Source organism: Dipodomys spectabilis, unplaced genomic scaffold (genome assembly GCF_019054845.1).
Source record: "Dipodomys spectabilis isolate Male_0828 unplaced genomic scaffold, ASM1905484v1 ptg000112l, whole genome shotgun sequence".
NCBI classification, from domain to species: Eukaryota; Metazoa; Chordata; class Mammalia; order Rodentia; family Heteromyidae; genus Dipodomys; species Dipodomys spectabilis.
Genome location: NW_024870789.1, coordinates 1872315 through 1891907, shown reverse-complemented (window position 1 = coordinate 1891907; position 19593 = coordinate 1872315). Strand labels below are relative to the sequence as shown.

General features: G+C 44.4%; 2 protein-coding genes across 2 annotated transcripts; both read left to right on the top strand.

The window, feature by feature from the left end:
- The first annotated feature begins 116 nt into the window (after window positions 1-116).
- Psph (phosphoserine phosphatase) lies at window positions 117-18777 on the top strand. Its single transcript, XM_042688059.1, has 7 exons — window positions 117-355; window positions 7483-7607; window positions 10962-11120; window positions 13282-13416; window positions 15709-15854; window positions 17381-17529; window positions 18299-18777. Exons 3-7 carry the CDS (start codon window positions 10981-10983, stop codon window positions 18404-18406), a joined length of 678 nt encoding a protein of 225 aa, XP_042543993.1. The 5' UTR covers window positions 117-355; window positions 7483-7607; window positions 10962-10980; the 3' UTR covers window positions 18407-18777.
- Window positions 11224-12012, top strand: LOC122114818 (small ubiquitin-related modifier 2-like). Its single transcript, XM_042688060.1, has 2 exons — window positions 11224-11330; window positions 11594-12012. Exons 1-2 carry the CDS (start codon window positions 11224-11226, stop codon window positions 11772-11774), a joined length of 288 nt encoding a protein of 95 aa, XP_042543994.1. The 3' UTR covers window positions 11775-12012.
- Window positions 18778-19593: the final 816 nt, after the last annotated feature.

Below are 19593 nucleotides of genomic sequence, written 5' to 3'. Positions count from 1 at the left end.
GGGGCCAAGTGGGGGGGGGCGACCTGAGTCCGGGCGGAAGCCTGGAGTGGGGGAGGAGGAGGGGCGGGGCGGTGGGCGGGGGAAGGGGCGGGGTGGAGGGGAGGAGGGCAGGCCGGGGCAGGCCCGGGCTCCCTTCCTACCCGGCTGTGCGGGCCGGGCTCCGCACCCGCAGTCGGCCGAGTCCCCCGCAGAGCCGGCCCTCGCCCGCCCACTCGTCCGCCGAACCCGTGTAGGTGCAAGGCTCCGCAGGGAAGGCCGCTCACCTCGGGTCCCTTGTCCAGACGGGTCCGGCCCGGGGCCCCGAGCCGGGAAGTGTCCGCAGCCGGAGGCGGTGGCCCGGAGCCGGTGCAGCGCGGTGAGTCCTGGGCTTCGCGGTTCTGCGTTTTCCTGGGGTCTCCGGGCCTCTGATGCCAGGCTGGTCCCGTGGTCCGGCAGCTGGACGCCTCCTGGGGTCTCCGGGCCTCGGGTGCCAGGCTGGTCCTCTGGTCCGGCAGGTGGACGTCGCTTGGGGTCTCCAGGCTGTGCTGCACCGGTTTACTTTGGGAAAGTTCTGGGTCTCACTTCTGTATCTCACAGCATGAATGAATGATGCAATGCTCAGCATATATGGGGAAAGTTCCCCTCGTTACCACACAACATGAATGAATGACGCAATCACACGAGATGGGGAAAATTGCCCCCATTTAGAGCTTCGGAAAATTCCCCCACAAAGAGGAGGGAAGAAGAGGACTCGTTGTTAGAAGGATACTTTTGCAGGTTGGAATGAAATGATTCATTCATTGAGTTGTTTGCTATGATTCCTTTATATGTGGTTTGCTTGTAAAAGTTGATCTGCACATTTAATGACGTTGGTGTGTTGGGGAAGAAAATTATACAATCCAAACTTGGTTTTCAATATATAGTAGTTAGTGCTTCAGGAAATTTCAAAGAATTCCACACAACCCTAATAACTTACTAATTTGTATGTAATGCAGTGCCATAAAATGCACCTGGTTTTCAGTGCATGCTGAGTTCTGACCCTGCTTCATAGGATGGGACATGTCTTATGGCTTCCCAGGGCTGGTCTTCAAGCAGGCTTCCCAAGCCTACATTCCAACTTTCCGGACTTGAACTTTGTTACTCTAGCATTTGTATTTCCTAAAGTTTCATGTACTGGGAGTCATTCAGTATGTATTCTTCTGTCTTGCTTCTCTGGGTTACTAAAAACTTTTTTATATGTGTCTGTGAGATAGCATATATTGCCAATTCATTCCTTTTGGTTACTGAATAATACTCCAGCATAGGGATATATTATAATTTGTTTATCAATATATTTTATAGTGGGCAATTACAAACAAAGCTGTTGTATGATTTCATTTCTTGGATTTATGGTAACTTCATAAGAAATGGCCAAACCAGGGCTGGGAAGGTGGCTCAGTGGTAGAGCGCTTGCCTTGCATGCTCGAGGCCCTGGGTTCGATTCCTTAGCACCACATAAGCAAAAAGAAAAAAAAGCCAGAAGTGGCGCTGTGGCTCAAGTGGTAGAGCGATAGCCTTGAGCTGAAGAGCTGAGGGATAGCGCCCAGGCCCAGAGTTTAGGCCCCACGACCGGACCCCCCCAAAAAAAAAAGAAATGGCCAAACCATTTCCCAGAGTGTTAATACCTTTTTTTTTTTTTTTTTTTTGCCAGTCCTGGGGCCTGAACTCTGTGCCTGGGCACTGTCCCTCAGCTCTTCAGCTCAAGGCTAGTACTCTACCACATGAGCCACAGTGCCACTTTCGGCTTTTTCTGCTTATGTAGTGCTGAGGAATCGAACCCAGGGCCTCATGCATGCAAGGCAAGCACTCTACTACTGAGCCACCTTCTCAGCCCTGTTGATACCATTTTATACTCTCACCAGCAATGTAGATGAACGTCTGTTGTCCCATACTGTCATCAATACATGATAGTAGCAATTGTTTGGTTGTAGGATTTGAACTCAGGGCCTGGCCTGGGCCCTGTCTCTGAGCTCCTAGGCCCTGTCCCTGAGCTCTTCAGCTCAAGGCTAGTGCTCTACGGCTTTGAGCCACAGCACCACTTATGGTTTTCTGGTGTATCATTGGAGATAAGAGTTTCATGGACTTTCCTACCTGGACTGGCTTTGAATCTCGATCCTCATATCTCAGTCTCTTGAGTAGCTAGGGTTACACGTGTAAGCCAACAGCTCCCAGCACCACTCTTTTAAAGTGTATTTATTCTTATTTGAATATCTAGTCAAGTCCTTTGCTTATTTTTGACAAGTTGTATGAGTTGTAGAAATTCCTTTTATGGGGGCTGGGAAGGTGGCTCAGTGGTAGTGCTTGCCTGGCATGCCTGAGGCCCTGGGTTCGATTCCTCAGCACCACATAAGCAAAAAGAAAACAAAAGCTGGAAATGGCGCTGTGGCTCAAGTGGTAGAGCACTAGCCTTGAGCTGAAGAGCTGAGGGACAGCGCCCAGGCCCAGAGTTCAGGCCCCACAACCAGATCCAAAAAAAAAAAAAAAGAAATTCCTTTTATGAGCCAGGCGCCTGTGGCTCACGCCTGTAATCCTAGCTACTCAGGAGGCTGAGATCTGAGGATCACGGTTCAAAGCCAGCCTGGGCAGGAAAGTCTGTGAGACTCTTACCTCCAATAAACCACTCAAAAACCAGAAGTGACACTGTGGCTTAAGCGGTAGAACACTTGCCTTGAGCTGAAGAGCTGAGGGATGGTGCCCAAGCCCAGAGTTCAAGCCTCACAATCGACAAAAAAAACCGAAATTCCTTTTATGGTGGCTAAAGCCCTTGGTCAGATCTCTGTGTTGTGATATTTTCTCTTGTTCTGTAGCTTGTCTTTCCTTCTTTTCTTAATTTTACCTTTTGAAAAATATAAATTTTAAATTTTGATATGAAATCCTTCTACTATTTTTATTTTTTATGTATTTTGTGTCTCATTTAAGAACCTCTTGCATACCTTAAGGTTGTTGTATGAGTAATTTGTAACTGTAACTGTGTAACAACTTATTGCAAATATAGCAGCTTAAAACAACTTCTAAACAACAACAACAACATACTAAATTTCTGTGCAGCAGAAATCTGGAAGCAGGGCCAGGGGCATGGCTCAAGTGGTAGAGTACCTGCCTAACAAGTGCGTGCACTGAGTACAAATCCCCAGTACTGGGAGAAAAAATCTGGAAGTAGTTTCTAGTTGAGGGCCTCTTGAGAGGTTGTAGTCATGAAGCTTGGCTTTTTGTTAGGAACTGAACTTTCTAGGCACAATCTACCACCATGCCTTGCCCTTACCCCGCCTCTTCCCATAGGGAGGGGATACTTCCTCTGGTTGTCAGCAGGATTCAGTTCCTGGAGGGTTGTGGGGCCAAGGCTCTTGGATGGAAGACTCCCTAATCTTGACACATATTCTTCACAGAGGGTGGGAATAAGATGGAAACACTTCTGAAAAATTATTATTGTGCGAAAAGGTTATAATTTCATGTCAGGTTATGCATGTGATGCAACTTGATCAATGCCACCCCTTCTATCGTTTCCCCTATTTCTCCCTCCTATTCCTACCTGAATGTTACTTAGTTTAATTTTTTTTTTTTTTTGTTGATCGTGGGGTTTGGACTCTGGGCCTGGGCGCTGTCCCTCAGCTCTTCAGCTCAAGGAGGGTGCTCTACCACTGGAGCCACAGCGCCACTTCTTGTTTTCTGGTGGTTAATTGGAGATCAGAGTCTCATGGACTTTCCTGCCTGGGCTGGCTTTGAACCATGATCCTCAAATCTCAGCCTCTTGAGTAGCTAGGATTACAGGCACCGGTGCTTGGCTAGTTTAATTTTTACCTAATATACAATGAATATAATGACTGCATTTCCTCACCCTTCAGTTTTCTTTTTTTCTTTTCTTTTTCTTTTTTTGTTGGTAGTATGACTTGAACTCTAGGCCTGGGCGCTTCCCAGTCCCACTTTAGTTTTCTTTTTAGATTCTGTAATTATTGATTCACAGGGGGTGCCAGAAATACACAGAAGGTCCCTTCCCCTGTGCTCCTGAGCCCTAAAGCCGGTCTGGGTGTTACCATTACCCATGTTTGTGTCTGGTCTGACCTCTCAAGTGGCACCCTCTCACCTCCGCCTTGTTCTGTTTTCTAGGAGAGAGCCACTAGATCCAGTGCAAAATCAAGGGTCAGGAGAGAGGAAGTGGAGCATTTTAGAGGCAGTCGACTTTTAGAAGTTCTGTACTTTTAGCTTTTGTGTTTGGTTATGTGATTCAAGTTAATGCTTGGTGTTGGAATGTAAGTCAGGGGAAAACTATGCTTTTTTTTTTTTTTTTGTGGTCGTAGGGCTTGAACTCTGGGCCTGGGCACTCTCCCTCAGCTTTTCAGCTCAAGGCTAGCGCTCTACTACTTGTGCCATAGCACCACTTTCGGCTTTTTTTATTTATGTGGTTCTGAGGAATTGAACCCAGGGCCTCAAGCCTGCAAAGCAAGCGCTCCACTACTGAGCCACCTTCCCAGCCTGAAAACTATACATATAATTTTAAGTTTCTACATTTCATTGCACTCTGGGTAGGATTTCAGTGTTACAGTGGTGCCAGTCCTGTCATTTTCATGTTGATGAAACAAAATACATTTTGCATTATTTAGCTCAGGCCCAATTGAAAGCAAAGCAATCAGTGTATGAATTTCAGATTAGAAGGGAAAGAGTAGAATATTTTTTTTTCAGGTATAAAAAGTATTAAAGGAGAGGGCTGGGAAGGTGGCTCAGTGGTAGAGTGCTTGCCTTGCATGCATGAGGCCCTGGGTTCAATTCCTCAGCACCACATAAACAGAAAAAGCCAGAAGTGGCGCTGTGGCTCAAGTGGTAGAGTGCTCGCCTTGAGCTGAAGAGCTGAGGGACAGTGCCCAGGCCCAGAGTTCAGGTCCACGACCGGCAAAAAAAAAAAAAAAAAAAAAAAAAAAAAAGTATTAAAGGAGAACGTAAGCTATTAAAAAAGCTCAGAGGAAAATTCTTCTGTGTCCTGCCTTTCTGTTGTGGGGACAGGGGCTGGGAAGGTGGCTCAGTGGTAGAGTACTTGCCTTGCATGCATGAGGCCCTGGGTTCGATTCCTCAGCACCACATAAGCAGAAAAAGTCAGAAGTGGCGCTGTGGCTCAAGTGTAGAGTGCTAACCTAGAGCTGAGGGACAGCGCCCAGGCCCAGAATTCAGGCTCCACAATGGGCACAAAAAAAAAAAAAAAAGTCTGTTGTGGGGACAGCATTTTGGGCACAGCCTTCCTTAGGCTGCAGCTGTCCTGTCTTTTCTGCCTACAGAAGTCAGCCGTGCGCAGCCGCGTGGGAAGATAAATGCAGACTTGCAAGGCTTTGCAAACACGGTGTGCTCTTTACCCTTCACTGGAGCCTCAGCCCATGTGACCCCGCTTTGAGGGTGTAAGCAGAGTGGAGCTCTGCTCCAAGTCAGTGGGCCCTTTAATTAATTACATTAATCACATTTTGAGGAGCTAGCAATTGAACCTAGGCGTTGCACATGCTTGGCAATTGCTCTACCACTGAGCCACATTCTCACGCCTAGTAAAGACCTTACCTTTTTTTTTTTTGTTGCCAGTATTGGATCTTGAACTCAGGGCTTCTTGTTCTCACTTAGCTTTTTTTTTTTTTGTCAGTCATGGAGCTTGAACTCAGGGCCTGGGTGCTATCCCTGAGCTTTTGTGCTCAAGGCTAGTGTGCTCTACTTTGAGCCACAGTGCCTCTTCTGGTTTTCTGGTGGGTTAACTAAAGATAAAGAATCTCACAGATTTTCCTGCCTGAATTAGCTTCAAATCTTGATTCTCAGATCTCAGCCTCCTGAGTAGCTAGGATCACAGATGCGAGCCACTGGCCCCTGGCTCACTTAGCTTTTTTGTTTAAGAATGGCACTCTACTACTTGAGCCACACCTCCACTTCTGGTGTTCTGCTAATTTATTGGAGATAAGAATCTCTTGTTCTGGGCTGGCTTTGAACCTTGTTCTCAGATCCTCAGCCTTCGGAGTAGCTAGTATTAATAGGCATGAATCACCAACTCCTGGCTATAAAGAATAGTTTTGAATCTTGTAAATTATTTCCTTTACTGTAAGAAGATGTTCTAGTTCTCTTCATTTTTAAAATCTCCTTATGTTTTTTCTTGCCCCTTGAATTTTTTATTTCTACTTTTAAATAAATAAGGTCATGTTATGTAGCCCAAGCTGGCTTAAACTCCTGGCTCAACCCCATAAGTGCTGGGTTTATAGACCTGTGCCACCAGTCCTGGCTCTGCATTTACAGTTTTAACGATCAAGATTAGAATTTAAAGTAGCTGTCTCCATTCCCATACTACTGGGCAGCAGAATTCTTCTTTCAAAGGCTCTCAAAGGTTCTTGACCATGTTCTCTCTCTCTCTCTCCTTTCCCTCTCTCCCTCTCCTCTCCCTCTCTCTCCCTCTCCCCCCTCCCCTCTCTCTTTCCACCCCCGCCCCCTTCCAGGTCTTATACAAGCTAAGGCTTGAAACATCAGAAGAATGGAAGCCTGAGAAAAGGAAAGGAAGAGTTTGCAGAAAGAAAAAGCCAGCTTTTCCTCAGGGAGCTGTCCTAGACACCTGTGCTGGAACCTTTCCCTTCCTCCCTCCCTCCCTCTTTCTTTCCTGCCTTCCTTCCTTTTTGGGCTGGGAAGGGGGCTCAGTGGTAAAGTGCTTAGCTTGCATGCATGGGGTCCTGGGTTTGATTCCTCAGCACCACATAAGCAGAAAAACCCAGAAGTGGCTCTGTGGCTCAAGTGGTAGAGCACTAACCTTGAGCTGAAGGACAGTGCCCAGGCCCAGAGTTCAGGCCACACAACCAACAAAAGAGAAAAGAAAAATAATATTGCCTGCCTGCCTGCTTTCCTTCCTTTCTTCTTCCCTTCCTCCTTCCTTTCTTCTTCCCTTCTTCCTTCCTTTCTTCTTCCCTTCCTCCTTCCTTTCTTCTTCTCTCCCTCCCTCCTTCCCTCCCAACCTCCCTCCCTTCTTCCCTCCCTCCCTCCCTCCTTTCCTCCCTTCCTTCCTTCCTTCCTTCCTTCCTTCCTTCCTTCCTTCCTTCCTTCCTTCCTTCCTTCCTTCCTTCCTTCCTTCCTTCCTTCCTTCCTTGTTCTTTCTCTTAAAAAAAATTTGTGTGTGTGTGTTGGTCCTGGGGCTTGGGATCTGGGTGCTTTCTCTGAGCTTCTTTTACTCAAGGCTAGCATTCTAACACTTGAGCCCCAACTCTACTTCTGACTTTTTTTGGGTAGTTTGTTGGAGATAAGAGTCTCAGAGACTTTCCTGTCCAGGTTGGCTTCAATCTGTGATCCTCAGATCTCAGCCTCCTGCAGTAGCTAGGATTACAGGAGTGAGCCACCAGCACCCAGCTGTGGAACCATTTTTATAACAATCTTACCAGGAGGGAGAGTGAGGTCAGCCCGCCAGCCTCCCTCTGTCTTGCCATGTATCTGGACTTTGATGCTCATTTCTTTATTCCTTCTTTCTAGGCTTTTTCAGAACCTGTAGGTCTTTCTTGAAGAAATTTCTGGTCGGAACTTTAGACTACATTTTTATTCAGCAGAGTAACAGAAAGAGAAGAGCATTGTCTTCTAGGAACTGGCACTGGAGAAAGGTGAGTCCTGTGTCTTCATGGATTTGATGATCATATGGAGGTGATCCAGTATGTCTTCTTGCATTTGATTATTACATGTTGTCTCTCCGACAGCAGTTCACATCAATTAAAAAAGATGTCTGCTGTAATCTATGCTGCATGCCAGAAGAATAGCGGTTTCTTTAATAAATAAACAGTAATTTAGTCATAAAATAAGCTATGAGTTTAATCATAAATAGCACTTGAAATGCTGAAGCAGTAAGATCTTGAGTTTGAGGGCAGCAAGACCCTGTCTCAAAATCAACAGAAATATACACATCAAAGAAGAAAAAAAAACAACAGTATTCTCATGGTGCATTGGCAGGGACGTGGCCTCACTTACCGGAGGCCCTTGGACTCCTCTGATTCAGCAGCCTCTCAAGCCTTTTGTAAACTGTGAGGGGTCCTTTTGAGAGCCCTGTGAACGTTCTTCTCCCAGAGGTGCTTTTCTACCATGCTTGCTTCACTGTTCTTGCATAAAAAGGCAAGAGGTCAGTCCTAAACTAAAGTTGCAAGAGTTGGTTTGAGCAAGATTTTCCTTTTTATCTAGAACAAGGCTTCTTAAGACTGGTCTGAAAGGAAAACCTTCTTTTGTACTTTGTACTAGGGATGAGAAGGGCTTACCAACATTTTTTTTTTCTTTAAATCTGTTAGACTAGCTTGGGGTCAGCTAGACTTAAGTCCCAGTCTGAGCCGCAGAAGTCAGTGATTGGGCCTGGGCCTGTGTCTCAGTCCAATCTTTTTATCAGAATTGCTTCTACCTAGTCCCATCCCCTCCTCTTCTCTTGGGTGCCAGGTGTGAAGGATCAGAGTCCATTCCCAGCAATGATTTTTTTCTTTGTGTGAAATTCTAATGTACACAATTTACTTTGAAGCAACCAAACTACTCTGGCAGATTTCCCCCATAGGTATGAGATTGCTGCAGATCCAAGAATTGTGAGTTCCTGGTGGGCCAGGAAGAGAACAGGGAAGCAGAGTTGGGAAGAGCTGCAGGAAGCAGAGACCATGTTTGCTTTGTTGGTCTTTCAGGCAGGAAGGGAGTAAAACCCTGTTAACCAGCAGGGCAGAGGGAGGGCTGAGGTTGTCTTCTATGCAGGGTATGGAAGAAAGAACAGCCTGTCAAAGGAATCCATGTAAGGCGTCTCAAACATCCTGCTTTATCTGTCTTAGCAGATCCAAGTGTTCACAATTCTAAGTGAGGACTACTATTCAGAAACCAGTACTTCATTTGAGGAAATACACATTCCTTTTTGTATTTAAAGCTGATTTTTGTTATTGTTGTTGTTGATTGTGGGGCTTGAACTCAGGGCCTGGGCACTGTCCCTGAGCCTTTTTGTGCTCAAGGCTAGCTCTCTACCACTTGAGCCACAGTGCCACTTTCAGGTTTTTTTTGTTTTGTCTTTTGGGTCGGTTGTGGGGCCTGAACTCTAGGCCTGCGCATTGTCCCTCAGCTCTTCAGCTCAAAGATAGCACTCTACCACTTGAGCCACAGTGCCACTTCCAGTCTTTTCTGTTTATGTTGTACTGAGGAATCAAACCCAGGGCCTCATGCATGCGAGGCAAGCATTCTACCACTGAGCTACCTTCCCAGCCCCAAGGGTGTCAATTTTTTTTGCCTGGGGCTGGCCTGGACCATGATTCTCCTACTTAGGACCTCACATGTATGTAGCTGAGCTTATCATGATGTCCAGCTTGTGTGTTGAGATGGGATCTCACTAACTTTACCCAGGCTAGCCTCAAGCTATGATCTGGGTTTGCAGGTGTGAGCCACTGCATGCTCCAGGTCAGGCTTTGGGTACCTGTCAGTCATTCTAAGGAGCGCTGCCTATTCTTAGTCATTGTATGCCTTACATACATTCTTGAAATGTTTGTTAGCCCATCCCACAGTTCTCATTTTAGCTTCTCTGACTGGGCTTTCTGTCCCTGCTTTCTCTTCACGCTCGGTGGAGTTGTACTACCTGTTGGCTAATGGACCATGTGGATGGTTGCAGAGCCACAGGGAGGGCGTAGAGTTGCCTGCATCTCTGGCTCTGTGGGAACCTTCTCTATGTTACTGCCAGTCTCTGAAATAACAGATTTTCTTTCACTGTGGATCCAACTACAGGCTTGTGCCACACACACAGTTCTCCACTTTAGGTGGTTGTTGTTGTTTTTTTTTTTTTTTTGGTCCAGTCATGGGGCCTGAACTCTGGGCCTGGGCACTGTCCCTCAGCTCTTCAGCTCAAGGCTAGCTAGTGCTCTACCACTTGAGCCACAGTGCCACTTCCAGCTTTTTTTCTTTTTTGCTTATGTGGTGCTGAGGAATCAAACCCAGGGCCTCAGGCATGCAAGACAAGCTCCTACCACTGAGCCACCTTCCCAGCCCTCCACTTTAGGTTTTTAGCTTTAGCTTTATTTAGTTCTGCTTAATCTATGCACTCTGCATTTGAGATCTAAGCCACAGCACCACTTCCGGCTTTTTTTTTTTTTGCTTATATGGTGCTGAGGAATCGAACCCAGGGCCTCGAGCATGCAAGGCAAGCGCTCTACCACTGAGCCACCTTCCCAGCCCGGCTTCATGATTTCTTAGCTTGCTTAATTATGACTAGTTCTTTACTACTTGGGCCATGCCTTCAGCCTGGCTTTTGTTGATTATTTTGGAGATGAAATCTCTTGGACCTTTTTTTTTGGTTGTTGTTGGTCATGGGGCCTGAATTCTGGGCCTGGGTGCTGTTCCCTAGTTCTTCAGCTCAAAGCTAGCGTCACTTCTGGCTTTTTCTGCTTATGTGGTGTTGAGGAATGGAACCCAGGGCCTCATGCATGCAAGGTAAGCACTCTACCACCGAGCCACCTTCCCAGCCCTCTCTTGGAGTTTTTGCCTGGGCTGCTTCCAACCAGGATCCTCCAGGTCAAAGTCTTGCGTAGCCCAGTCTTGAACTATCAGTGCTCTTGGCTTAGCCTCCCAGGTGCTGGGATGACAGGCACTCCCCACCATGCCCAGCAGGAGCTCATGAGAATGTACTAAGTGCAGGCCACATTGACTTCAACACATTCAATGGAGACTGGCTTTGTAGCAATCAATGGGCCTTTTAATGATGATTATGTATTTCTTTTTTTTTTGTCTGGTCGTGGGGCCTGAACTCTGGGCTGGGCGCTGTCCCTCAGTTCTTCAGCTCAAGGCTAGTGCTCTATCCCTTGAGCCACAGTGCCACTTCCTGCTTTTTTCTTTTTGCTTATGTGGTGCTGAGGAATCGAACCCAGGGCCTCATGCATGCAAGGCAAGCGCTCTACCACTGAGCCATCTTCCCAGCCCGATTATGTATGTCTTTTAAGTCTGTTCATCTCTTTCTCTTACAGGAAGGAGGTTCTTCCCAGGATGGTCTCCCGCTCAGAGCTGGGGAAGCTCTTCTGCTCTGCCGATGCTGTGTGTTTTGATGTTGACAGCACTGTCATTAGAGAAGAAGGCATTGATGAACTGGCCAAGTTTTGTGGAGTTGAGGATGCTGTGTCTGAAATGTAGGCATACTCTTTATTCACTTTATGAAATGGGGAAAAAGTTTCAAAAAAGATTGATTTGGGTTTTTGTGAAGCAGCATCTAAGGAGGCTCTGGCGCTCGAAATGGCCGATGAAGAGCCCAAGGATGGAGTCGAGACTGAGAACAACAATCATATTAATTTGAAGGTGGCGGGGCAGGATGGTTCTGTGGTGCAATTTAAGATTAAGAGGCATAAAGCCGGGCGCTGGTGGCTCACGCCTGTAATCCTAGCTACTCAGGAGGCTGAGATCTGAGAATCGCGGTTCAAAGCCAGCCCGGGCAGGAGAGACCGTGAGACTCCTATCTCCAATAAACCACCAGAAAACCGGAAGTGGCGCTGTAGCTCAAGTGGTAGAGCGCTCGCCTTTAACTGAAGAGCTGAGGGACAGTGCCCAGGCCCAGAGTTCAAGCCCCATGACCGACAAAAAAAAAAAAAAAAAAAAAGATTAAGAGGCATACACCACTTAGTAAACTAATGAAAGCCTATTGTGAACGACAGGGTTTGTCAGTGAGGCAGATCAGATTCCGATTTGATGGGCAGTCAGTCAATGACACAGACACACCTGCACAGTTGGAAATGGAGGATGAAGATACAATTGATGTGTTCCAGCAGCAGACAGGAGGTGTCTACTAAAAAAGGGAACCTGCCACTTTGCTCCAGAACTTTGTTCTTATAGACCAAGAACACATTCTTAATTAGAAAACTGCAGTTTGGTTCCACCACATCCTGACTACTACAGTATAGTTTTCTCTATTCTTTTATTTTCCCCTTCCCCATTCCTTTATTGTGCATAAAGTAACTGGTGTATGTGCACAAGCATATTGCTTTTCTTTTCTTTTTTTTCCTTTTAAACTAAATGGCCAATGGTATATTTTGATAGACCTCAAATGGAGATGGGATGGGGAAAAATACTGTCCTGTGAAAATATCCCCCTTCTCCATTCGTGGCAGGCTCATTCAGCTTTTATCTTTATATTTCAGTAAGTTATTTTGCTCTCACTGTTTTAACAAAAGAAAAAAGAAAAAAACAACAAAAATTCTTGCATATCTTGTTTGATTGGAGAATTTTAATGTTTTCATTTATCATTGTAAAACAAAGGACAATTTTGTAACTTTTTTTTGGTCCGGTCGTGGGGCCTGAACTCTGGGCCTGGGCACTGTCCCCCAGCTCTTCAGCTCAAGGCTAGTGTTCTACCACTTGAGCCACAGCACCACTTCCAGCTTTTTTCTTTTTGCTTATGTGGTGCTAAGGAATCAAACCCAGGGCCTCATGCATGCAAGGCAAGTGCTCTACCACTGAGCCACCTTCCCAGCCCAATTTTATAACTTTTTTGTGGGAAGCTGTTACATGTAGGGCAATCTGTCTTTAAGTAGGGGTAAATTACTCTTAAAAAAAAAAAAAAAAAAGAATCCTAGATAGTTTTCCCTTCAAGTCAAGTGTCTTGTTGTTTAAATAAACTTGTTTAAAAAAAAAAAAAAAAAGATTGATTTGGATGAAGTGGCAGGCCAGAGACATAATCTCTGGATTTTAGTTGTAGACAAGTACTAAGAAAAAGCTTTAGCTAAATTTGGTAGTGTGCCTTATCCATTCATCCATTTATATTAATATTAGTGACAAATATCTTGGAAATAAAACAACCCCAAACCAGTTACCTCTGTCAAGAAAATGTAGATAGGGTATGCTCAGCGTGGTTGGGAAGATGACCATAACTATAAAGAAGACTGCCTGGGACCTCTAGGATATTTAGCATGTTGTTCTTCGTTGCAAGGATTAGAAAGCTAGTTCTGGTTCAGCGTCTCTTAGTGGATCCTGCACTAGACCTGCTTTCCATTCCATAGCAGGTGTTTCCCTGTGGTAAGGCCTGTTCATTCTATGCCTGAATGGCTAGCCTTTGGCTTCTTCCTTGGTTTATGAAAGTGCATGTCTCCAAGAGGGTTTGGATAGGACGTGTGGTTTCTCAGATACCTGAGTGTGTGTTTGTGAGTACAAAGCACATGGCCTGTGGTTATCAAGTAAACCTTCCTTGGCCTTGCTCCCATAGCAACATGGCATGTAGTGGAGGGGCCCTGCGGCAGCCCCTCTCTCACAGTGGATTTTATGAGGCACAGGATGGCTTCAACCTTGTTGATCTTCTTCCTAGGACACGGAGAGCCATGGGAGGGGCAGTACCTTTCAAAGCTGCACTCACTGAGCGCTTGGCGCTGATCCAGCCCTCCAGAGAGCAGGTACAAAGGCTCCTAGCTGAGCACCCTCCACACCTGACCCCTGGCATACGGTAAGAATAGCCTAGGTCCTGGGCTGACCCCACTCTGCAGTAGGGTTTGGGGGACACTCCTCCTTCTTGGAGTCTCTTTCTGTGGAACTTTCCTCTGCATGGTTGTTTTGACACTTATATAAGGTCTTGTCTGGTCCTGCCCCATGTCTGCCTTCCCTCTCTCCTCAGGGAGAGCCTACACATTCCTCTGCTTATTTTTCATCAATTTTGTTGTGCCCATGGAAAGAATAGAGTTGTGGAATGTTTTTCTAAAACAAAGCCCTATGCATTAATTTCTAAGTGCATTTAGAAAAAAAATGTAAAGCTGAATGTGGTTGCTGCACAACAGCTTGGAGGCTGTGGCAGGAGGATCCAAGAGTTTGAGGCCTGCCAAGGCTACATAGTGAGCGCCCCAAGAAAACAACAAAAGAAAAACATAGAAAATGTTAACTTCCTAGGAGATCTACCATGCCAGATATAGCTCACCCAGATACATTCAGGATAAAAAGTATATTATTTCTTTTTTTTTTAATTTAATTTTATTTTATTTGTGAACATACTGTACAGAGGGGTTACAATTACATGGGCAGGATAATGCGTACATTTCTTACCAAGCATTGCAGCCTCCTCCTTTGGTTTACCCTTCACATCCCTTCCCAGCCTCCCCCCTCCCCCCCAATCCCAATCCTTCTCCTTCCCCCCCCCCCCCCCCGCCCCTCCACCAACGTTGTAAAGCTCGTTTTGGACATGACAACTTGTACTTCTCATTGTTGCAACAGGTCCACCTGTATCCTTAAACAACTGGTTTTTCCCCATCTCCTCCACAAGTTATACTGACATCAAATATAGTGAAAGCAGGGGTTATACTGTGGGGGAGGGACATACAAAGCAACAAAGAGATAATCTTATAAATGCGTTAGAAACACATGCATGAAAGAAAAAAACATTAAAATACATATCTAAGGGTTCATTTTCCTGACATCACATTATCTGACCTTTTCTGCTTGACTCATACATATACTAGATATTGCAAATAAGGGAAACCATGGGACCTATGTTTCTTTGGGCCTGGCTTACTTCACTTAATATAATTTTTTCCAAGTTTTTCCATTTCCTAACAAATGGGGCAATGTCATTCTTTCTGATGGAGGCATAGAATTCCATTGTGTATATATACCACATTTTCTTGATCCATTCATCTACTGAGGGGCATCTGGGTTGGTTCCAGATCTTAGCTATGGTAAATAATGCTGCAATAAACATAGCTGTGCTGGTCGCTTTAGTGTGGTCTTGTTTGTAAACATTTGGGTAAATGCCCAAAAGTGGGATTGCTGGGTCATAGGGGAGTTCTATGTGGAGTCTTTTGAGGAACCTCCATACTGCTTTCCAAAGTGGTTGAACAAGTTTACATTCCCACCAACAATGAAGTAAGGTTCCTTTCTGTCCACATCCCCTCCAGCATCTGTTGTTGTTAGAGTTCTTGATTTTTGCCGTTCTAACTGGGGTGAGGTGATATTTCAATGTTATTTTGATTTGCATTTCTTTTATGGCTAGGGATGTTGAACATTTCTTCATGTGTCTATTGGCCATCCTTCTTTCTTCTTCAGAGAAGTTTCTCTTTAAGTCTTTCGCCCACTTATTTATTGGGCAGTTGTTTCTTTGAGGATTTGTTGTTGGGGGGTTTAATTTTTTGAGTTCCAAGTATATTTTAGATATGAGACCCTTGTCCGATGTATGGCTAGTAAAGATCTTCTCCCAATCCGTGGGCTTTCTATTGATCTTGCTAGCTATGTCATTTGCCCTGCAGAAGCTCTGCAACTTTATGCAATCCCATTTGTCCAACCTTTCTTTGATTTGTTGTTTCCGGGTCTCTATTCAGAAAATTTCGGCCTGAGCCAAGGAGACCTAGGGTTTCTCCTATTCCATCCTGTAATGTTTTCAGAGTGTCTGATTTGACTTCAAGGTCTTTGATCCATTTGGAGTTGATTCTGGTGCAGGGTGATATATAAGGATCTAGCTTTAGTTTTCTACAAGTAGTTAACCAATTTTGCCAGCACTATTTACTGAAGAGGCTGTCTTTCTTCCATTCTATTGTTTTAGCTCCCTTATCGAAGATTAGATGGCTATAGGTCTGTAGGTTCATTTCTGGGTTTTCAATTCTATTCCATTGGTCCTGAGGTCTGTTCTTATGCCAATTCCAAGCTGTTTTGATTACTATGGCTTTATAGTAGAGTTTGAAATTTGGTATTAAAAAGTATATTATTTCTTTTTCCTATTTTTTTCTCTTTTGTCAATCCAATTGTACTTTTGCAGGGAGCTGGTGAGCCGCCTGCAGGAGCGCCACGTTCAGGTTTTCCTGATCTCCGGTGGCTTTAGGAGCATCGTGGAGCATGTTGCCTCGAAGCTCAACATCCCAGCAGCCAATGTATTTGCCAACAGGCTGAAGTTTTACTTCAATGGTGAGGTTTCAGCGGCTTTTTAAGAAAATCAGTTCTGTTATTCAAGTTCTAGGCGGCATCTGTTGGAGTGCAGCATAAGCAGAGTGCATGAGAGTTAAATATTGGATTGTTCTGTAGACTGGATCTTCTCTTTTTTTTATTTATTTTTTTTGGTCCGATCGTGGGGCCTGAACTCTGGGCCTGGGCGCTGTCCCTCAGCCCTTCAGCTCAAGGCTAGCACTCTATCTCTTGAGCCACAGTATCACTTCCGGCTTTTTTTTTTCTGTTTATGTGGTGCTGAGGAATCGAACCCAGGGCCTCATGCATGCAAGGCAAGCACTCTACCACTGAGCCACCTTCCCAGCCCTAGACTGGATCTTCTCTTTTTTGGCACTCTGGCTTTGGTATCCATCTTGTCTTCACTGGGCATATAATCCTGCATTTTGTAAAACATTAACTCTAGGTGATCTGAATGATTTGGTACATGTTATATTTTATTTTTGTGTGAGTTCTCATAAATTCTCCCCTGAGTCCCAGGGAGAATTTTGATTATGGGCCTCGTGAGTTACAGCTACATTTGATTTGCCTCTGGCCTCCGGACGCCCTTGGAGTCACAACTGTATTCACGTCACCTAAAGTTCTCCAGTTATGTCAGGGGGTGGCTGATATTCTTAAAACCAAGTAGTATTTAAATGTGTCAATAAAACATTTTTGTGGAGTCTATCGATAGAGATAGGTCATTGGAAAAAATAAGAGAATGAGAGTTAATTTCTGTAAGAATAGAAATAATTGAGAATAAGTTGGAATTGCCTCTTAGGTGGAACTTGATGTTAACATGGTATTTCTTTTTTTCTTTCTTTTTTTTTTTTTTTTTTGGGGTCCAGTCGTGGGGCCTGAACTCTGGGCTTGAGCGCTGTCCCTCAGCTCTTCAGCTCAAGGCTAGCGCTCTACCACTTGAGCCACAGCGCCACTTCTGGCTTTTTTCTTTTTGCTTATGTGGTGCTGAGGAATCGAACCCAGGGCCTCAGGCATGCAAGGCAAGCGCTCTACCACTGAGCCAACTTCCCAGCCCTCTTTTTTTTTTTTAAATTGGTTATGGGGCTTGAACTCTGGGCCTGCGCGCTGTCCCTCAGCTCTTCAAGGCTAGCACTGTACCACTTGAGCTACTGCTCCACTTCCAGTTTTCTGGTAGTTTATTGGAGATAAGAGTTTCACAGACTTTCCTACCCAGGCTGGCTTTGAACCGTGATCCTCAGATCGCAGCCTCCTGAGTAGCTAGGATTACAGGCTTGAGCTACCAGCGCCCCGCTGATATATTTCTTTATTGATGTTCTGACACTTCAACATGGTTTAGAATTATTACACTGGAGGGAGAGGGTAGAATTCACTCAAATGTTTCTGACCTAATAGAGCCACCTCTAAGGCTGGTTGTCACCTTAGGTCCTGTGACTGCTGAGGCCATTTTTAGGCTTCCCAGTGACATTTAAGGGAGGGGCCCTTAGCTTTAGACTTGATTGATAGGCAACACTGTTTTGAATGTTTTTCAGGTGAATATGCAGGTTTTGATGAGACACAGCCAACAGCCGAGTCTGGTGGGAAAGGAAAAGTTATTAAATTTCTAAAGGAAAAATTTCATTTTAAGAAAATAGTCATGATTGGAGATGGAGCTACAGACATGGAAGCCTGCCCTCCTGCTGTATGTATTAAGGGTACTAATTTTTTTTTTCAGGTTGTAATTTTGTTTAGATGGTTTGGTACTACCTAAGGTTTATGAGACGTATTAAACAAAAAGAGCTAAGTATATTATAAAAACACAAAACAAGTTCATTCTCATGTCAGTTTTTTGTGAGCTCTTACTAGATGAAGAAATTTACAAATAAGGAACTAAAACTTTCTTAAGTTTTATTTTTTTGCAAGTAGTAACAAGGATTTATTTTAGTATAACAGGATAAAATGGGGAGAGATGGGGGAAAATGTAATAAACATTTCCTGCAGACTACAGAGGAAATGAGAACTAAAGATTCCACTTTTCAGCTGGGCAGTGATGGCTCATGCCTGTAATCCTAGCTACTCAGGAGGCTGAGATCTGAGGATCATGGTTTGAAGCCAGCTGAGGCAGAAAAGTCCCCATGAGACTCTTATCTCTAATAAACCACTCAAAAACTGTAAGTAGAGCTGTGGCTCAAGTGGTAGAGTACTCACCTTGAGCACACAAGTTAAAGAACAGTGACCAAGCCTGAGTTCAAGCCCTAGGATTCACACAGAAAATGAAATATATCTATCTATATATATTATATACACATATATTATAAATAACACAGCTTATGCATTTATAATAGGTATATATATATATATATATATATAAACACACATATACTCATACATCTATGTATATTTTGTAATATGGATATATAACCATGGGCTGCTGTCATTTAAAGATTATCTCCTGTTCTTTTCCTTCTTAGGATGCTTTCATTGGATTTGGAGGAAATGTGATCAGGCAGCAAGTAAAAGAGCGTGCCAGATGGTACATCACTGATTTTGTAGAGCTTCTGGGAGAACTGGAAGAGTAATGTCAATTTCTATATAGCTCATAACAAAGTCAGATCAATTTTTGAAAGCTACATGGGTGATAGTTTTCTTACAATTGCTTATGACAACTTTTTATATAAAGTTGGTACTGATTATATATTCAAGTAAACTGTAATTAGGGTTTCTAAATCACTTAAAGAAAAAACAACTAGTTCTAGTACTGTTATAACCATTAATTACCAGGAGTTTTATAATTGAATTTTTCATGTCTATTTTCCTAGCTGTATTTTACCTGAATCTTTTACAAGTATATAGTAAACATCTTCACGCTTGAAAATATGGACCCAGCAACCTTAAGTGAATATTGGTTTGCTCTTGAATATCTAAATAAAAGCTTATTGATTAGAAGAGATTTGTGCAGTTTTCCACTCTGCTGTGTATGTATTTCAAAATTGGGAGTGCCAAGTAGAGACCACTCCAGTGAAGGAGGGAGATTTTTCTGTGTATAGACAGCACAGTGTTATGCCCTTAGCCCTCTGCATGCAGCACTGCCACTGACATGGGGTACAGATTCTTCTTTTGCCTTGTAGAATTCATTACATATGGAATCTTAGCAAGATTTTAAGCAAAAACTAGTGGAGATTGAAAAGTTCTGGTCTTGTCGGGCACCGGTGGCTCACACCCTAGCTACTCAGAAGGCTGAGATCTGAGGATCGCTGTTCAAAGCCAGTCTGGGCTGGAAAATCTGAGACTCTTATCTCCAATAAACCACTAGAAAACAGGAAGTGGCGCTTTGGCTCAAGCGGTAGAGCACTTGCCTTGAGCTGAAGAGCTGAGGGACAGCGCCCAGGCCCAGAGTTCAGGCCCCACAACCAAAAAAAAAAAAGTTCTAGCCTTAAAAATGGTTTTTGTGTTATTGTTGTTGGTGGTGGTGTTTGTTTTTGCTTTTGTATTTTTCTTTTGTCTTTTTAGGAGGAGGCAAAGTGGGGGCAGGGGGCAGAAATGGAGGGAGGAAGGATGAACAATGCAGTCCTGGTACTTGGTAGACACTGTGGAAAATCATCTATGCAACCTATGAGCAGGGATGGGGCGGGGGAAATGGGAAAGTTCAGGAAGGGCTGGCATTGTCCAAAAAGAAATGTACTCCATACCTGACTTATGAAATGATAAACCCTTCCTACATTGTTTTCTCTTTCCTTTTTGTCTGAGACAAGGTCTCAATTGCAGT

Excerpts from the sequence above, each read along its gene's own strand:
- Psph (XM_042688059.1), top strand. The coding sequence starts at position 10,981 with ATGGTCTCCCGCTCAGAGCTGGGGAAGCTCTTCTGCTCTGCCGATGCT. Across the intron at positions 13,417-15,708 it reads CACCTGACCCCTGGCATACG|GGAGCTGGTGAGCCGCCTGC; the intron begins GTAAGAATAGCC and ends GTACTTTTGCAG. Across the intron at positions 17,530-18,298 it reads TGGAAGCCTGCCCTCCTGCT|GATGCTTTCATTGGATTTGG; the intron begins GTATGTATTAAG and ends TTTCCTTCTTAG.
- LOC122114818 (XM_042688060.1), top strand. The coding sequence starts at position 11,224 with ATGGCCGATGAAGAGCCCAAGGATGGAGTCGAGACTGAGAACAACAAT. Across the intron at positions 11,331-11,593 it reads GTGCAATTTAAGATTAAGAG|GCATACACCACTTAGTAAAC; the intron begins GCATAAAGCCGG and ends AAAGATTAAGAG.